Source organism: Melitaea cinxia, chromosome 18 (genome assembly GCF_905220565.1).
Source record: "Melitaea cinxia chromosome 18, ilMelCinx1.1, whole genome shotgun sequence".
Classification (NCBI taxonomy): domain Eukaryota; kingdom Metazoa; phylum Arthropoda; class Insecta; order Lepidoptera; family Nymphalidae; genus Melitaea; species Melitaea cinxia.
The window spans coordinates 11179904-11198654 of NC_059411.1; the positions used below are offsets into that span (position 1 = coordinate 11179904).

Sequence of the window (18751 nt, forward strand, 5' to 3'; positions counted from 1 at the left end):
ATAACAATAATAATAATAATTTCTTTAACGTACACGTTATGACTTCGTCTGAACAATAAGCTATGCCTGCATTATAGGTAACAGCAAACTGATATTTTTTTTATTGCATAAGTTATTTGTAAATCTATCTATATTATATATAAAAGCGAAAGGTCACACCTCACGAAATCTCCGAAACTATAACAGCTACAAAATTGAAATTTGGTAGGTAGGTTCCTTATAGAGCGTAGACATTCGCTAAGAACTGATTTTACGAAACTAGACCCCCAAGGGAGTAAAACGGGGGTTGGAAGTTTGTATGGAAGTCCTATGTTTTTGAAGTAAGAGAGTTGAAATTTAAAATATATATATCTATATATGGTGAAAAGGTGTCCAAATAACGTATCTTTAGAAATCAACTCCCTTTTGGCGTTAAAACTACAACACTACAACCTTGAATTTTGGCAAACAAGTTCCTTATAGGGCGTAGACGTTCGCTAAGAACAGATTTTACGAAACTCGATCCCCGAGGATAAAACGGGAGTTGAAAGTTTGTATGAAAGTCCTATGTTTTTGACGTAAGAGACTTGACATTTTTAAATATATGCTCTATAGATGGTGAGGTATCCAAATAATGCATCATAATCTATATTTATAAAAAAGAAAAGTCACTGACTCACTTATCACGAGAACTCAAAAACCGCTGGATGGTCCATCCACCCAGGATGGAAAAAGATGAAATTTGGCAGGGAGGTAGATTATAGTTAGTAAACGTCCGCTAAGAACGGATTTTGCGATATTCCACCGCTAAAGGGTTTTAATTGAGGTTGATAGTTTGTATGAAGCATTTTACTGGGGGCCGTTGAGTTGAGTGATTGCTAAAGTCGACTACAAACACTAACATAATAAATAGGGCAAGTATAAAATTAAAAAAAAAAAGTATAATTCATAGTTTTATTACAAATTACAAACATATGCTCACTGGTATACATAAAACTTTAAATTTTAAAATTACTTAAATATACAATTTGTTTATTTTTATATTTCAGTACCAATGCTATACACAATTTAAATATTTCTTAAAAGAATATTACTCATCACAAAAAGCGTTTAAAATTTATATAATTTCACAAAAATTATTAGTTAAATTTCGATTTTGATCTGATCATACGCTGACACTGACATACTTTATGTAGTTTAATCAAAGTAGAGTCGAACAAGTTTTGATTTTTATCCAAGTTTGTATTGTATACAAAATTCAAGTTAAATCTTACGCTTATCGCATACTAATTATGAAAACCAAAGCATTTTTTTTTAATATTAAACGCATTATATACTGACATACTTAAGAAAAATTGTTTTAAGTAATTTTAGTCATAACTTTTCAAAGTTATTCAAATTCAATTGTTTTCTATCATAAACTGTATTTTTGAAGATTTTTTTTTTCAATTTGTAAGAATTTTTAAAACTAAAATTTGATCTATTAAGCTTTATTTTCAAGATGTTTTAATTATTTTAAGCTGACCACCTAAAAATTTAGTAGGACTACGGATACTTATTATAAAAATATTTATGCAATCTCAAATCTATAGAAAAAATACTATAATACTCTATTACTAAAATTATATACGTTTTTAACACTATTCCTTAGCGTCTGTAATGCCCTCAGTACTTATCGCAAACATAGCCTCAGTTTCCGGTAAGCAAGGGCTATCATATATCTTACAAACTCTGTTATCGCCTCGGCCTTTACGTAAATATAGCCTTGTGGTTGAAGCATGGGCTATAATGTGTCCTCCAATAGGCTTTTTAGTATCAGCATTGAATACTCCTACTGCATCTACTTGGGCGACCACCTGGTTGGTTATTATTACTGCTACTCCAAACTAGAAAAATTAAACAGGAAATTATAATCAACTTAATTAGATTCATTTCGGGAATTTTTTAACCAAGTTCAAATAAAAGAAAGTGGAAGTATATAGTATATATATATGCGCGTGGAATTTAACAAAAAGGTTATTGCCTAGTTTACAGTTACAAAATAAATAAATTCCTAAAATAAAAGTAGCCTAAGTTACTCCTTACTACATCAGCTATCAGCCTGTGAAAATTCCGTCAAAATCGGCCCAGCCGTTGCAGAGATTAGCCGGAACAAACATACAGACAGACAAACAAGAATTGTAAAAAATGTTATTTTGGTATATGTATGTGTATACATCCAGTAAAAAGCGGTTATTTTAATTTTATAAATAGACACTCCAATTTTATTTATTTGTATAGATATACATACATAATTATATTATTTTATTACTCTCATTTTTTACTCTTGTTGAATAATATTTTCGTAATTTGTATGGACGTCACATATTTCTATATAGGACATGCCACTGGTTGTTTTGTCGTGGTGGCGGGTTTGGCCCTTGCTCACGGGAAACATTTATATTGGTCATATAGATGTTTGCCATTATCTGGGCGTTTGTGCGAAATTCCTAATTGTGCCATTAAGTGTGAATTGTTTATAGATTTATTTATTTTTTATACTTAAAAATTAAAAATGATATTAATACTAAAACAATCAATTATTGTTGGTATTTAAAAAAGTTTTTAAAATGCGTGAAACCAAACCCAAAAACCTAACCCTAACCTAACTAATATCTGAATGATAAAGAAGTAATAATGTAATACCTCATCCGCAAGGCGCAAGAGCATTCTCATGAATCTCCCAAGATGTAGTTGTCTTGAGTTAAGCTCTCCTCTGCCTGAATAGTCTGTTCTGTACAATGCTGTTGCACTATCAACTATTAGCAATGAATATCTGAAAAAAAAATAGACAATTACAATACGTATGACATTATACAATTATATTCATGTGATTTTTGTAATCGTATAGCTAATAAACAAAAAAAAAAAAAAAAACGAATTTCACAAAGATTGCATCGTGCCATCATGATCATTATGTTCACCATCTGCTTTACTTTGAAAATATAATAATATTTCTGAGCTACTGGCATTGCTATAAATATAAATAGTTATACAGTCTACATTTAAACAATAATAATCAAATACTAACCGAGATTCTGCCATCATAGCACAAGCCTGTACTAACAATTGTGTTTGATGATCTGTGTTGTAAGCCCTAGCATAGGCCACATTATCTAATACAGCTGCCCCCTCCATGCCATATCTCTGAGCCACTGCTAGTAAACGCTCAGGACGGAATGTGCCTTCCGTATCTATGTACATACATTTACCTTCACCTCCTGATTGTTCTATTGGTAACTGGAAAGGAATTCAGTATGTTTAAGTGTTAATTACAACGTAGTGTTGGTGCAACGGTCACAGCACTGGTTTGTGGCTGTTGCGCTGATGGTTGTGGGTTCGATCCCCGCACATGACAAACATTTGTATTGGCCATATAGATGTTTGCTGTGCTCTGGGTGTTTGTGCAGTCCTTGTGGGTCTCCCCACCGTGCCACAGAGAGCACATTAAGCCATCAGTCCCGGTTGTTAATATGTACATCTGATAGCGATTGTTACTCATAGTAGGGAATATATCCGCCAACCTGCATTGGAGCAACGTGGTGGATTAAGCTCTAATCCTTCTCCTACATGAGGAGAGGCCTATGCCCAGTGATGGCAGTGAAATATTACAGGCTGAAGCGTAGCGTAAGCGTTAATTAAAAATATTAAGTAATTTTTACATCTTTAGAGTTAAAAACTATTGAAATAACATAATTATTTTTATAGAAATTCTATTCTCTATTTCATCAAAATTTATATTTGATTTTATTTATCAACAAATATCTAAAACACAGGTGCTAAGTAACTTAGGAACAGACCAGATACATATTTTCAAATTAGTATTAGTAATTCATCAATAAAATAAATAAATAAATAGCTAGTATGGATAATGACAAAATGTCTAAATGCATTTCAAACTAAACATAATATAATTTTTATAAATTTCCTTTTTTAAATATACAAAGATCATTTCATAAGTATGTTACAAGTTTATACATGTCTGAACTTGTTGTGTATCTTGTAGACCTGTTTGTAGATGCTTATTTATTTTTTTCAATGTTTTGTCACATCTAAATAAGTATAATACGGAGATCCTTGATAATATTAAATGTTAAGCTGTACGAAGTTTGAACTAGGTTTTATATGTAAGTGTTGGTTGTTTATTGAAAGAGTAATGTAATTTGTTTTTAAAAATAATATTAGAGTTTTCACTTGATGTCACTAGCCGCCATAAGCTCGTCCATGTGTAATAAATATTAAAACTAACCTAACCTAACATTAAAATAATATCTTTTATACCAAGAATTACGAGTTTCTATAACAGTTTTGATAAACCATATAACATGGAGTCTAATTGTATATCTACTATTCAATCATATATTATAAAATATAGTTTCTTGTAGTTTTAATCACCATTTACCTGACATGTCACAGCGAGTGTGTGACATAACTGTGTTTTTCCTGTTCGAAATTCTCCAAATATTTCTGTGATCGAACCAGTTTCTATACCACCGCCTAGCAGTCTGTCCAGTTCCTTTGACCCTGTTGTTAGCTGTATAATTTCAGCTCTACGTATAAAAGATAATACATGAATAATTTTACAAGTGGAGTAACAATTTATTATTGATGGAAAATACTATATATTCGGACACTAGCGTGACTCCAGCGGTAATTTAGCGTGACTAGCGTGACTGGCACTAAGTAGTTTCAAATCTTGTGGTTCTGTTTCCGTAATATAATCACACTGAATACCTCTAGAGCAGTATTTCCCAAAGTGGGCGATAACGCCCCCTTGTGGGCGCTGTAGTACTAAAGGGGGTAAGAGACCTAGAAAAAAAAAATGGTGGCATTGTGTAGAGGCTTGGGGGGCGATTTGTCATTATAAGGACTCTCGACTACCACTTGTGAACATCAACTATTATTCATTAAAATATTGCTCAAAGGGTGCACTATAAAATAATCTATTCTCTTAGTGATCAGTAGACAAAATAAGTTTGGGAACCCCTGCCCTAGTGTTCTTTAGAAGCCAGAGAAGTCACGGAACAAAATTATGCAGATGGACAGTCTAATTTTGAGGTTAGGTTATATTAGTTTTTTTTTTTCTTCAATAAGTGCCAGTCATGCTAGATTACCGCTGCAGTCACACTAGTGTCTGAAATCCTCAATCAATTAATAATCCAATATAGTGAAAAGTAATAAGAGAAACTAGTTCACTCTTAAAATGAATGCCCTTTCTGAGCTCTAACAAATGCTGTTGTGACTCAATGGCCATCCCACTGATGCACTGCTAGGGCTAACAACAACATTGGAAAAACTGATAATGTGACTTAATTATACAAGATCCATGTTCATAAAATAACTACGATGTCACACTACATTGTGTAAACTTTTTAAGTTTTAAGCAATAAATAACATCACAATAGCATATGTATGTGAGATAAAGCTTGTCATTAGTTTCACCCAAATGTATTTTCAAATAGTTAAACGTGGTGAGGCTTTAGATTAAGAACCGTCTAATTATCTAAGCTCATAATTTTACCATTTATCAGCATGATTTCGGTACAAAAAACTGTTTATTGACATAATTTGGTTACAAAAAAAAATAACCTTAACCTATCTAACTTCAAAATGCGGTTCTTAATCTAAAGCCTAGCCGTTAAACGTTTAAGCTTTGTAACTTTTTTAAAATATTTTCTCTTCATAACTTACCGTTTTTGATGAAATTCTGTTGCTGTGGTGAATCCCATTGGTACCAATTTCGAAGCTTCTGATAGTATTTTGTCAGCTTTCGCTTCTGAGATTCCTTTTATTGTTATCAGCCATTTCTTTGGAGCATATGCTACCGATTCCACAGTATGGTATCCAGCTTCTTCCAATTTTTTAATGTCGCCTGGTGTAATTCCATTTCCCTGTAAAACAACATTTAATAATTAAATATTCACTATTTAATCTCTTATGTTACTATTTTTTTTTTATAAAAAGTGACTTCACTTCTAATTTACTGATCAGCTGTGGTCCACATTCATCTAAATCTTCGTCAATAGTTGCAGTAGTTGCTGATGCCGTAGCAGTCATTTCATCAAACCGTTTTAACTACCTAGTCATTAAAATAATTTTATATATTTAATTATTTATTTAAAAGACAGCGCGAAGAAAACAAACAAAGAAAAACAAATTAACAAATTCCATACGCAGTCAACTTTAGAACTAATGTCAATTGTCAAGGTTGTAAAAATTTCCCTCCATTATAAGCAACAGACAATAAGAAATTGAACTACATTTTAGTTTCAATCTTTCAATTGATATTTTATAAGTCAAGAAATGAAGAATGAAGAATATGATATATATCTACATAAAATGTTTTAAACTACAGTAAGAAATTAAGTAGATAAATATTAGTTTCGAATTTGAATGGGTGTGTTTCACTAAACGACGCAACGATGACAACACCATCTACTCTATCGTTCTACCTAAGGCCCGTGGCATAGAGCAACACGAAGGGGAGTAAGCCTTTGCGTCTGCTACCGATACAAAACTTTCTGTCATTTTTTGCGGGGGGAAATTACACACATGCACACTTTATCTAATTCCCACACAAAAATAATCGTCTGTCACTATGAAACTCACACATACTAAATTAAAATCACACTTACATTTTTCACATACACATAGATACATTCTGTGTCATTACAGTATAATGACACGCCGCAACTACACTGACAAGTTGCCTACAGCCGTGGTTGTAACAACTGTCGATATCCATTATCGATAAATTCAAGTACTCGGTTAGGGAAATAAGGTTTTTAAAATGATACAAAGGTAAGATGTTATTATAAAAATAGACTTAATCTATTATATACTACAAATCAAACATCTTCATGTAAAATAAACGATTATAAAGAGTAAAGATTTGATTGTTTGTTTGTTAGCATTGAATAGGCTCCGAAACTACTGGACCGATTCAAAAAATTATTTCACCGTTGAGAAGCTACACTATCCTTGAGCGACATAGGTTATACTATATTTTCAAAAATATTAGGGATCCTTACTAAAACTCCAATAATGTAACCCAAGGGATAAAAAAAATAACCTAAAAAATTCCTTACATTGCGTACGCTGCAAAAACTAATGATAATAGAAATACATAATGTAGTAAGACTTTGTACAACACATCATTATCTACAATAATTGTATTTGCTCGCAAACGAAAACAAAACTGACTTCAATTACATCGACAAGTAATACAATATACATAATATATACGCGTTATCAAAGGTTACTCAAAATGTTGTTATCAGATCTCGATGAAATTTAAACGCGACCACATGATAAACATCAGCTTTCTGTTAAATTAAAAATCATCAAAATCGGTTCACCCAGTCAAAAGTTCTGAAGTAACATACATAAAAAAATACAGTCAGATTGAGAACCTCCCCTTTTTGGAAGTCAGTTAAAAAGTGTCGCGACAGCCTATGTCTAACTATTATAATTATGTCACAATACGTTTGGTGCAACGTTGTTGTGCCAAACAATGCCAGTCTACAATAAACGATTTAAAGTGAACATACATTTTGAGGAGTTGATGATGTACACGGTGATGTCAACGAATCGGCAGTAGGGAGCGTAACACTAATGGCATCATAAGATGATAGCTTGCCATCTGCTAGATTGAATGATTTGTTGATGACTCTGAAAGGATGGACATTGTTAATTTTCAAAGTTGATAAATCTAAGCTTCATTTCACTAGTATGACTAAGGTGAACCATATCTTGATTACCTTGTACATGAGACAAAAAAAACAGTGTGGCGTTAGTGTTGGTTTGGTGCCCTCGACTAATCCTTCTATTGTTCGCCAACACTTGAAAGTTAGTGGTATTTATTTATTTATTTGACATATGACATATCATGACTAGCCCGTTGGCGCAGTTTGTAGTGACCCTGCTTTCTGCTCCGAGGGTTGTGGGTTCGATTCCCACCCCGAGTCTGTCAATATAAATATTTATTTATATATTTATATATGTATTATTTATAAGTATGTTTATCGAAAAAAAAATATGTAGCTATATACCAGTCGGCTGTAACCTATAACACAAGCATTAAGTTGCTTACTTTAGGAACAGACGACCGTGTGTGTATTGTGTAAATATTTATTATATACTTTATTGCACTCAAAAAATAGATATAAAACATAAAATAATAGAAAGGTTTATGGCAAAGGTGGACTTATCTCTGAAAGAGATTTCTTCCAGTCAACCCATGGTCATGAGTAAGTGTTTCATATAGCGAGGCAAACAGTGCAAGAAGTATTCATTAAGAAGAAAAAAAAATAAATATAAAAAAAAAACACCAAAGAAAAAATAAATAAAATAAAAGATAATAAAATTTATATATAATAAAATTTATATACAAAAATGTAACATACTACATAATGGTATTGATATGATCTGAACAAATTACACTATTTTTTGTGGGCGTCCAGGTTAATCTGTTATTACCATTTTTTTCCATGTATCCCTTAAATTTGGATTTTTAGAAAACCTGCCAAATTTTTATATAAAACATTATGGTGGAAATTCACATTAAGTAATTCTAGTAAAATGTATTAATACTCATAATACGTGTATTATATTTAATTTAATGCAATTTTATTATATAACTATGTTTATTAAAAAAAGCTAGCAATATAATATTTTAAATAAATCAAAATCTCAAAAATGTCTGTCTCCTCTTTTGCCTCTGCCGTTTTTATCGAAAACCATCTACAAACAAACCGGTAACAACACTATCGCTCGGCGACAGTGACTTCTCGGAAATAGACTCCGATCAGTCGCTCGACCGATCCGCATATTGTATGCGGGCGAGCGGCCTGTGTTGGTAAACAAATCGAGTCAACATGAACGATAATATTTGTAATTTTTAAGTTTAAAAAAGGTTTAAAAGATGTATACAAGTAATAATGTGATTAAAAAATACTTACGTATGCAAGGTAACGCCATGTTTTAGTAAATTTGACGTGGCAAATCTTTTTTCGCAGCAAAAAACAGAACAATTTGGCATTTTTTGAAGGACGTTGATTCAATCGCGCAACTAGATTTAGTCTAGTGATCAGTGCGGCTGCAACTAGTTTTATTGTTTGCATATGGCCATTTGGCCTTATACCTTGACAGAGGGGAACGCTTGTACATGGCTACTCCCCTCCGTGTTGCTCTTTGGCCCGTGGTCGTCGTGAGTGATCGCTCGACGTCATAGATGACTTCACTATTCGCCACCATATCGCACCCACTTCGCCCACAAATTACAGGTGGGTCAGAGTTGGCTTTCATCAATACGTGGTGGGAATTTAAAAAAACAACAGTTAATATCAAATTGTGAAAGTCACCCTGAACTTGATGAACTTTCCGAGTCATTATTTTTCATTCATTTCGTCTAAAACGCAACGATAAAATCCCCGCGATGTGTTCCACTAAAGACTTGCAACGCCATCCACAACGACCGCTGAAATTGCCGTTCCACTGACGTAAAAAAAAAAAACGCCACGGGCGTTATAGGCCAATTTTATAAGTAGAACGCTTATTTGCGCGCTGTCAGGTGTCAGCTGTGTTCTCATAATATGGCGGCATGCTGAAAACATGCAGCTGTGGGGGTTGTGAGTAAATACTTCGCACGGATTGGAGTAAAACTTAATTTAACATGGATTCCCGGGAATTTATTGTTGCGTTTTTGACGAATCAAATGAGAGATAACATTTACGATTTGACATTGAGAGTTGTTTTTTTTAACTCCCGCCACATTTTGTTGAAAGCCAATTCTGACCACTTATATTTTGTGGGCAAATTGAGCGCGATGTGGTTGCAAACGATGACGTCATCTATGACGTCGAGCGATCGCTCGCGACGATCACGGGCTTTAGATGGAACGAATAAACAACGAAAGGGGTAACTGTCGTTGCAGTCGCACACTGGAACGTACTCCTTGTCAATTAAAATTATCATATGATTACTCGTCAAAGTATGATTATCATTATCATGTCAAGACTCAAATGTCATTGCCAGATTTATAGCGCCGGTTGCGACGCGTTGTGTTTATACTTTACCTTATTATCGTTTTTTTTCAAATAAATTGTAAAATTCACTGTGAACACGGTATATGTTCTAAGTTATAAGAATTAACAACTTTTGAGATATGTATGTGATATTTTCAAGAGTTTAAAACTTTATTATCATGGCGAAACCAAATGCAAAAGAAACAGTATTGAAATATGAACATTTTATCAATAATGTGTTAAAAGAAGACCTGCGAAAACTCGAATTAAGATTACAGCAAATTAATGCTGAAATATCAGACCTGGTCCAGCAACAGCATTGCTTAAAAGTTTTAACAGATAAAAATCAGCATCCTAATGGTTTTAAAACACAGGTTAACATTGGATGTAATTTCTTCATGGAAGCCTCAGTTACTGATACTTCTAAACTGCTTATGAGCATCGGATTAAATTACTACCTAGAGCTTACACTAGAAGAAGCCTATAAATATTTAGATGCCAGAATAAAAGCCTTTGAGCAGAAGTCAGAAGAACTGTGTACAAAAGCTGCTGAAACAAAAGCTCACATAAAATTTATGTTATTTGGCATTGGTGAATTAGAAAATCAGCCTGGAAAAAACATTAATAAAGACTAGAAATCTTTTGCTTAATTGTTAAGATTTGTTTGTAAATAATAGTAAATATTGTGATAAATAATTAAACAACTTATTTCCTTTTTTTATTTTTATTTTTATATAACTATTAAATAAAAGTAAAATCGTCCAACTACATTGTATAAAGCTTCAAATGCAATAAAATTATCAAAAGTAATCTCCATTGTAACAAATATTAAAATGTTAGGTATGTGTTTATAAATGAAATTGATAGAGGTATCTTATTTTAAATATGTTTTGTAACTATGTTGATTGGTCTGATGAATATGAACGTGAATCAAAAAGTAATAATAATAAAATATAATTATTAATTGTGTTTGCTCGCAAACTAAAAAACTGAGTTCAATTACATCGACAAGTAATACAATGTAAGTAGACGAAAAAATTACTAGTAAAAAACCGCACTAGTTGTCACTACGATTTTCAAGGTAAGAGGTTAAGATCAGCAATGTGCTATGTGATGCTTCTAAGTGCTTAGGCTACAGTACGTGCTTACCACCAGGTAGATTGATTACTTATTTGCATCATTATTAGTATAAAAAAGAAATATTTAGTATATTCTGTTTTATTCGGAGATGGAACCCTAAAATGACAGTACTAATAGGCATTCAAATTTTTCAATGAATCGGAAGAGATTATTGTTTTGTTTTTGTTTTATTTGCATCTGTCATATTGCTCATTGCATTTCAGTTTACTACTCCGAAACAGATTGGAAAGCCGTTTCATACGAGCAATCAAAATCTGCAGAAAAGGTGATCCGTGAACCATTTTGAACACACTGAATATAATTGTTTGTTCTATAAAAAACCATCTTCAATTTACCTATGTAAATAGAATACACACACACAGCCTGTCTTAGTCCACTGCTGGACATAGGCCTTCACAAGTTCGCGCTAAAAATGGCGTAAACTCATGTGTTTTGCTCATAGTCACCACGCTAGCAGGCGGGTTGGTGACCGCAGGGCTTTGTCGCACCAAAGACGCTACTGCTCGTCTTCGGCCCGTGTATTTCAAAGCCAGCAGTTGGATGGTTATCCCGACGTCGGTCGACTTTTTAAATTCCAAGGTAGTAGTGGAACTGTGTTATCCCTTAGTCGCCTCTTACGAGAGCCACGGGATGAGAGGGGGTAGCAATTTTTTTAATGCAGTAACCACACAACAGCAATAGTATACCTATATACAAGTACGCGATGCTACAAACTAAATCATATTTATTGGTGAAAGTCACAGATGGCTCTAGTCATGTGAGTTTGAGATACGCGCCATTTTATTTTCACTCGTGTTCAAAGTGGTGAGGAGAGATGACTATGGGGTGATTATCTTCGTAAATCTCAAGAAATCGAGTTTTTATCGATATAGGTACGAGTGAGGTAAGTGCACAATTTAATTATTTTGCTTTATGATTCTGACTTTTTTTCACTCCTATCTAGTAATATTTATATATTTTTTGCAAGTTAAATATTCTAAACTCAAATTTATATAGTTGGGGAAGCGCGCCATACTGACTTTTTATATGGCGCACTTCGCCGCAATCCAGAGGTTACAAACTTTTTAAAATGTGTGTCTTTGTTACAAGTATTTATGTTACTTGCAATGTTTGTTTGCTTGATTGTATGGTCGGGTCAAATCTTGCAAATGAATTTTAAAGCAGTTATCTTAAACCGATATAGATGTAATTTGCATATTCGTTTAAAAAAGATGGTGGCTTATAAACAAGTACCCCCTCAAAACTCTCCGATGACATTAACTAAATTGTGCCTGAACAAAATCAACTTTTCATTGAATTTAAACAAAATTCCAATCAAAACTTCAACAAGCAACATAGAATCAATAACCACTGAAAAAATACCGTTTGAAGATTTATTTCTGGAAACTATAAAACAAATTCCGACTACTGGTGTCAAAAAAAAAAACAAGTGGAGATTTCTGGAAGCGCTGAAGTAATAATTCATGAAGATGTTATAGCAAGACTGAAAAAAAGGAAGATGACAAACTTAACAAAGAAATAGAAATGGAAGGAAAACTCAAATGTAGTTACTTACTTTTAAAACTTACAAATATTTTAATAGTTTTATAATATTTTTATCTAACATTAGTTAGTTAAACTGACTGAAATAGGTACCTATATAGAATTACTGAATTTTGTTATATGTACCAAAGCTCAAGTGCCATTTCCAAAACATAACGTAAGATAATTAGATATTCGCTTATTGTTTGTCAATACTTATTTCACTCGATCTCTTTCACTTTTGTTAAGTTGTAAGTGTAACAAGCCTTGCTTGATTAATGTTTTTGAATAATTACAACTAATATTATATTTTTAGAAGATTTTCGCATTGATTTTCTTTTCGTTACCTACTTTTGTTAAGAATTTATAATAAATACTAGCTGTGCCCGCGGCTTCGCCCGCGTTGGAATCAGTGTGTCACAAAGTTTTCCAGGCAAACTTCCAGTGAAACTCTCATCAAAATCGGCTTAGTGGTTCAGTAGATTTTGAGGGAATCGATCACATACACTTTTACTTTTGGACTGGGACTTTGTTTTATAATTACACCAACTGTTGCCCGCGACTACGACTACGATCAAGAAGTTTATCGCAAATTATTTTTTTATTTCAGTCACTTGAAATGCTTATCACGCTGAGTAACTTTTGAAAAGACACAATTTAGTATAATTTAATAGTTATTTTTATAAAACCTCCCTATACACCACATTTTTAGTTTTATTTTCAGGCTGCAGTATAAATAACCTATGAGGCGAACTTATAGCTACTGTATATGTCTCATACAAACTATCAACCCCAATTAAACCCCCTTAGCGGTGGAATATCGCAAAATCCGTTCTTAGCGGAAGTCTACTAACTATAATCTACTTCCCTGCTAAATTTCATCTTTGTCCATCCTAGATGGATGGATCATCCAGCGGTTTTTGAGTTCTCGTGATGAGTGAGTCAGTGAACTTTCTATTGACCTTGATATATATCACGAAATCTCCGAGACTATAACACCTACAAACTTGAAATTTGGCAGGTAGGCTTCAAGTCTCTTACTTCAAAAACATAGGACTTTCATACAAACTTCCAACCCCCGTTTTACCCCCTTAGGGATCGAGTTTCGTAAAATTCCTTCTTAGCGGATGTCTACGTCCTATAAGAAACCTACCTGCCAATCATTACAGCCTATACAGTCCACTGCTGGACACAGGCCTCCACAAGTTCTGTTCTTATTCGGTTCTATTCTATTCTATTCTGTTCTGTTCTGTTCTGTTCTATTCTGTCCTATTCTGTTCTATGCTGTTCTATGCTGTTCTGTTCTATTCTATTTTGTTCTCTATTCTGTTTAGTTTTGTTCTATTCTGTTCTATGCTGTTCTATTCTGTTCTCTTCTGTTCTATTCTGTTCTTATTCTATTCTGTTCTGTTCTATTCTGTTCTGTTCTTATTCTGTTCTATTCTATTCTATTCTGTTCTATTCTTTTCTGTTCTATTCTGTTCTGTTCTTATTCTGTTCTATTCTATTCTGTTCTATTCTATTCTGTTCTGTTCTATTCTGTTCTGTTCTGTTCTATTCTGTCCTATTCTGTTCTATTCTGCTCTGTACTATTCTGTTCTGTTCTATTCTGTTCTATTCTGTTCTCTTTTGTTCTCTTCTATTCTATTCTGTTCTATTGTGTTCTGTTCTTATTTTGTTCTATTCTATTCTGTTCTGTTCTATTTTGTTCTCTATTCTGTTGTTTAGTTTTGTTCTATTCTGTTCTATGCTGTTCTATTCTGTTCTATTCTGTTCTATTCTGTTCTATTCTGTTCTATTCTGTTCTATTCTGTTCTATTCTGTTCTGTTCTATTCTATTTTGTTCTCTGTTCTGTTTAGTTTTGTTCTGTTCTGTTCTTTTCTGTTCTCTACTATCATGTTCTGTTCTATTATGTTCTCTTCTGTTCTATTCTGTTCTTATTCTATTATATTATGTTCTGTTCTATTCTGTTCTGTTCTCTTCTATTCTGTTCTATTCTATTCTGTTCTATTCTATTCTGTTCTGTTCTATTCTTATTCTGTTCTATTCTATTCTGTTCTATTCTTCTCTGTTCTGTTCTATTCTGTTCTATGCTGTTCTATTCTGTTCTATTCTGTTCTGTTCTGTTCTGGTCTGTTCAATTCTGTTCTTATTCTGTTCTATTCTACTCTGTTCTGTTCTATTCTGTTCTATTCTGTTCTCTTCTATTCTGTTCTATTCTATTCTATGCTTTTCTATTCTGTTCTGTTCTGTTCTGTTCTTATTCTATTCTATTCTATTCTGTTCTGTTCTATTCTGTTCTGTTCTGTTCTCTTCTATTCTATTCTGTTCTATTCTGTTCTATGCTGTTCTATTCTGTTCAGTTCTGTTCTTATTCTGTTTTATTCTATTCTGTTCTATTCTATTTTGTTCTCTATTCTGTTTAGTTTTATTCTGTTCTGTTCTATGCTGTTCTATTCTGTTCTATTCTGTTCTTATTCTATTCTATTCTGTTCTGTTCTTATTCTGTTCTATTCTGTTCTGCTCTTATTCTGTTCTATTCTGATCTATTATGTTCTCTTCTATTCTATTCTGTTCTATTCTGTTCTATGCTGTTCTATTCTGTTCTGTTCTGTTCTGTTCTTATTCTGTTCTATTCTATTCTGTTCTATTCTATTCTGTTCTATTTTATTTTGTTCTTTATTCTGTTTAGTTTTATTCGAATTTCAAGTCTCTTACTTCAAAAACATAGGACTTTTATACAAACTACCAACCCCCGTTTTACCCTCTTAGGGATTGAGTTTTGTAAAATCCATTCTTAGGGATGTTTACGCCCTATAAGGAACCTACTTGTAGATTTTAAATTAGTAGCTGTTATAGTTTCGGAGATTTCGTGATAACTGAATCAACCTACCATCCCCCGTTTTAACCCCAAAAGGGAGTTGATTTCTAAAGATAAATTATTTGGACACCTTCTCATCTTATATATAGCATACATTTTAATTTTCAAGTCTCTTACTTCAAAAACATAGGACTTTCATACAAACTTCCAACCCCCGTTTTACCCCCTTAGGGGTCGATTTTCCTAAAATCCGTTCTTAGCGTATGTCTACGCTCTATAAGGAACCTACCTGCCAAATTTCAAGTTTCTAGGTGTTATAGTTTCGGAGATTTCGTGATGAATGACCTTTCGCTTTTATATATATTATAGATTATAGATTACACTTAATAATTAATTTCAATGACTAACTTCTTATTTCAGTCCCATTATAATACCAAATAAGTAGTTCTATACCATGGTATTCCCATCGTAAATAAAAGAAAAAATATATTTGACATTCGATTATCAATATTTAGAAAAAAGGTTCATAGCCTCTGACTTAAGATTGTATGGCGCACTTACCCGAAATTTGGTTTTGAATACACAGCTAAAATTCATTGGTTGTTATTGCAAAACGTCACAGATCCTTATTGGTACCATGACTTGTGTCACTCGTGAACTTAAACACAAGTAATATTGCACCAAAGTCAACTATGAAAAAAGTATGGCACACTTTGCCCCCGTCACCTACATCAAATTAAAAAAATAAAAATATAGTCAAATTGAGAACGTCTATTTTTGTGAAGTTGGGTAAACCCCTACCTCAATATTGTCTAATCAATCAAATATTAACATATTAAGTATCTAAATCAAAAAACTTTTCTGCCGTAGAGTCAAAATTAGTCAATAAAAGTACTTAACTGTGTTGTTAGGTAACTATTTTGAAGAATAGAACCATCCAATTGCGTCAAGTCTCCGACATTTTTCTCTTGAGATTCTGCTTGGCTGCGTGCCGTTTTGAAAAATCAGCTCATAGCCTGTGGTTCTTATTTTGATTGTATGCTACCTAGTCTGTTGGTGTTAAGAAAATAGTCCCATCAGAGCAATTGAAAGCTAAAAGCGTACTCACGCTTACTAAAAAATTTAAATCATTAATAGGTAGGTACTATACATCGAAATTTTTATAACACACTAATATTTATTGTTTCAAAATGAATAAGAATCATCGAAAATTTCATTAACCTATAATAATACAATTCTTCTCCATAATGTCGTAGTCATAACGTAACATGAAAATTTTTATTTTCATTATTAATTACGTCGGAGCAGTATTTTTTTTTTATTTGTAAGTCTGTTATGAATCATTTATCCTCTTTAATTAATAAATACCTAGGTATTAATTCTAAAAAAACGTTAGTAACGTTTGACGATTCAACTGGTCAATGTCTACTTGGCTTTGTAATTTAATTTGTTCTTATTGGTCAAGTTGTATAGCTATGCTGAGTGAGAACAGGAATCAATATTCTCTTAACATAAATACACTAGTATCTATTGAACCAAATAAAATAAATGTAATATTGAGAAAAAAATAATACCTACTCTTTTCACAAGCAACACATTAATTTAGATATTCATATAGATATCTAATTCAAGTATACGAAAGCCGTAATTTTTTTCTCGATATCAAGATATGTTCATTTGTTTTCATGTTATATCTAAAACACAAATTTTAATCCATATACATACCTATATGTTTGATATGTAATAGATGCTATTTTGCGTAGAGCGAAAAACGACCTCTACAAGTCTATATTACCTATATATTACCTAGCAATGTTTAGGGTTTACCGAGAGAATCAAAACAAAGAATAGGTACCTATGTATTTGTTTAAGGATTTTTTTAAAAGGCAAAAGTATTGGTTAAAACTTTTCCATGAAATAAATCAGTAGATTCTGGTACTTTCCATATTCTCTTTTACTCGCATTTTATTAATAGTCATAGTTTTCAGTCATTAGTTGTACTTGTACAGTGTCTACATTGATTGAACTACTACTAACTAGTACTAGTGATGGAACTACTTTTTAGCCCATTTTATATGTTATTCCATAAAGTCAAGCCACATTTAGGTAAAACTACTCATATGTAGATGCTTATGTAATAATTTTCAAGATCACCAGTCACCAGTACAAGAGCCTAATATTGCATAGTTATTAATATTTATCACAACGTGTCAGCTGAATTGACAAATTTTTGAAGTAAATCACCTAATAGGGGGTGATATTTATGCGTGTCGAAGTGATTGTCGAGGTACACTGTTCAATTAGTTCTTCAAGATCAGCAACGGAGGGAAAACCTGCTGTTCTAAGCCTTTACAGACTGATTAGGGTTAATTTAAATATTCTATACGTCTCAAGATGCGGGGGTTCATAATTTGAATATTATTTATTACACTTGATAGCAAACAATCTGAATTAAATTAGCATTAACTATGGGGTTTCAAAGATGTTAAAAAGTGAAGCTGTTCTCGGGGCTATTAAATACTTATCGTATTTAACTAAATTATACGATTATTTAGCAATTGCTTTTCGTTTTTTTTTTTTACCTACTAACTTTAAATAAATATAATTATTTTATCAAATAGCTCAATAGATGGAAGCACAATACAAATAATGACGAGGCAGTCGTTTAGTATGTAACCGTACAGTTTAGTATTTCACGTGTAGATGGCGCTTAAAAACTAATTATACATTAGTTAAATATATATGTTCTTGTGTTGACGGAGTGCTGGATAAGTAAAATGTCAACAACTCCAGTGCTATCAGGGTATGTGTCCTATGTTTCAACTTATCTAAAACAGAACGATGGCGTTGTCGTATATGTAAAATCAAATCTGAAACATAGTTGTAAGCTTGAAACTAATATTGGAGATGCAAATAGTTTAATCGTGACTATCTCCAACGGAATTGTTATTTTAGCAGTATATAGATCCCCTTCATATACTAATATAGATAATTTTTGTGATGGTTTGGATAAGTGTTTGACGTCCTTAGCATCAGAAAGATCGGTTGTTCTGGTTGGAGATATTAATGTAAATATTGCCTCAAATAGCACTGATTCGAACCGACATAAATATTTGGACCTTATTGCATCTTATGGTCTGATACCAACGCATGAACTTCCAACTCGTTTGGACAGTTGTCTTGACCATGTTTTATTGAGGTCAGACAGATATTCCAAGACTTTTA

At 32.6% G+C, this 18751-nt stretch overlaps 2 protein-coding genes across 2 annotated transcripts; one reads left to right on the forward strand and one right to left on the reverse strand.

The window, feature by feature from the left end:
- Positions 1-1453: 1453 nt before the first annotated feature.
- On the reverse strand, positions 1454-6219 carry LOC123662064 (DNA repair protein RAD51 homolog 1). The gene is made up of 6 exons (XM_045596952.1): positions 5992-6219; positions 5710-5909; positions 4421-4568; positions 3050-3258; positions 2665-2794; positions 1454-1865 (listed from the first exon to the last, which is right to left on the reverse strand). The coding sequence occupies exons 1-6, from the start codon at positions 6073-6075 to the stop codon at positions 1620-1622; spliced, it is 1017 nt and encodes a 338-aa protein (XP_045452908.1). The 5' UTR covers positions 6076-6219; the 3' UTR covers positions 1454-1619.
- A 3797-nt stretch (positions 6220-10016) lies between these two features.
- On the forward strand, positions 10017-10758 carry LOC123662216 (protein UXT). Its single transcript, XM_045597090.1, has one exon. The coding sequence runs from the start codon at positions 10223-10225 to the stop codon at positions 10676-10678; it is 456 nt and encodes a 151-aa protein (XP_045453046.1). The 5' UTR covers positions 10017-10222; the 3' UTR covers positions 10679-10758.
- Positions 10759-18751: the final 7993 nt, after the last annotated feature.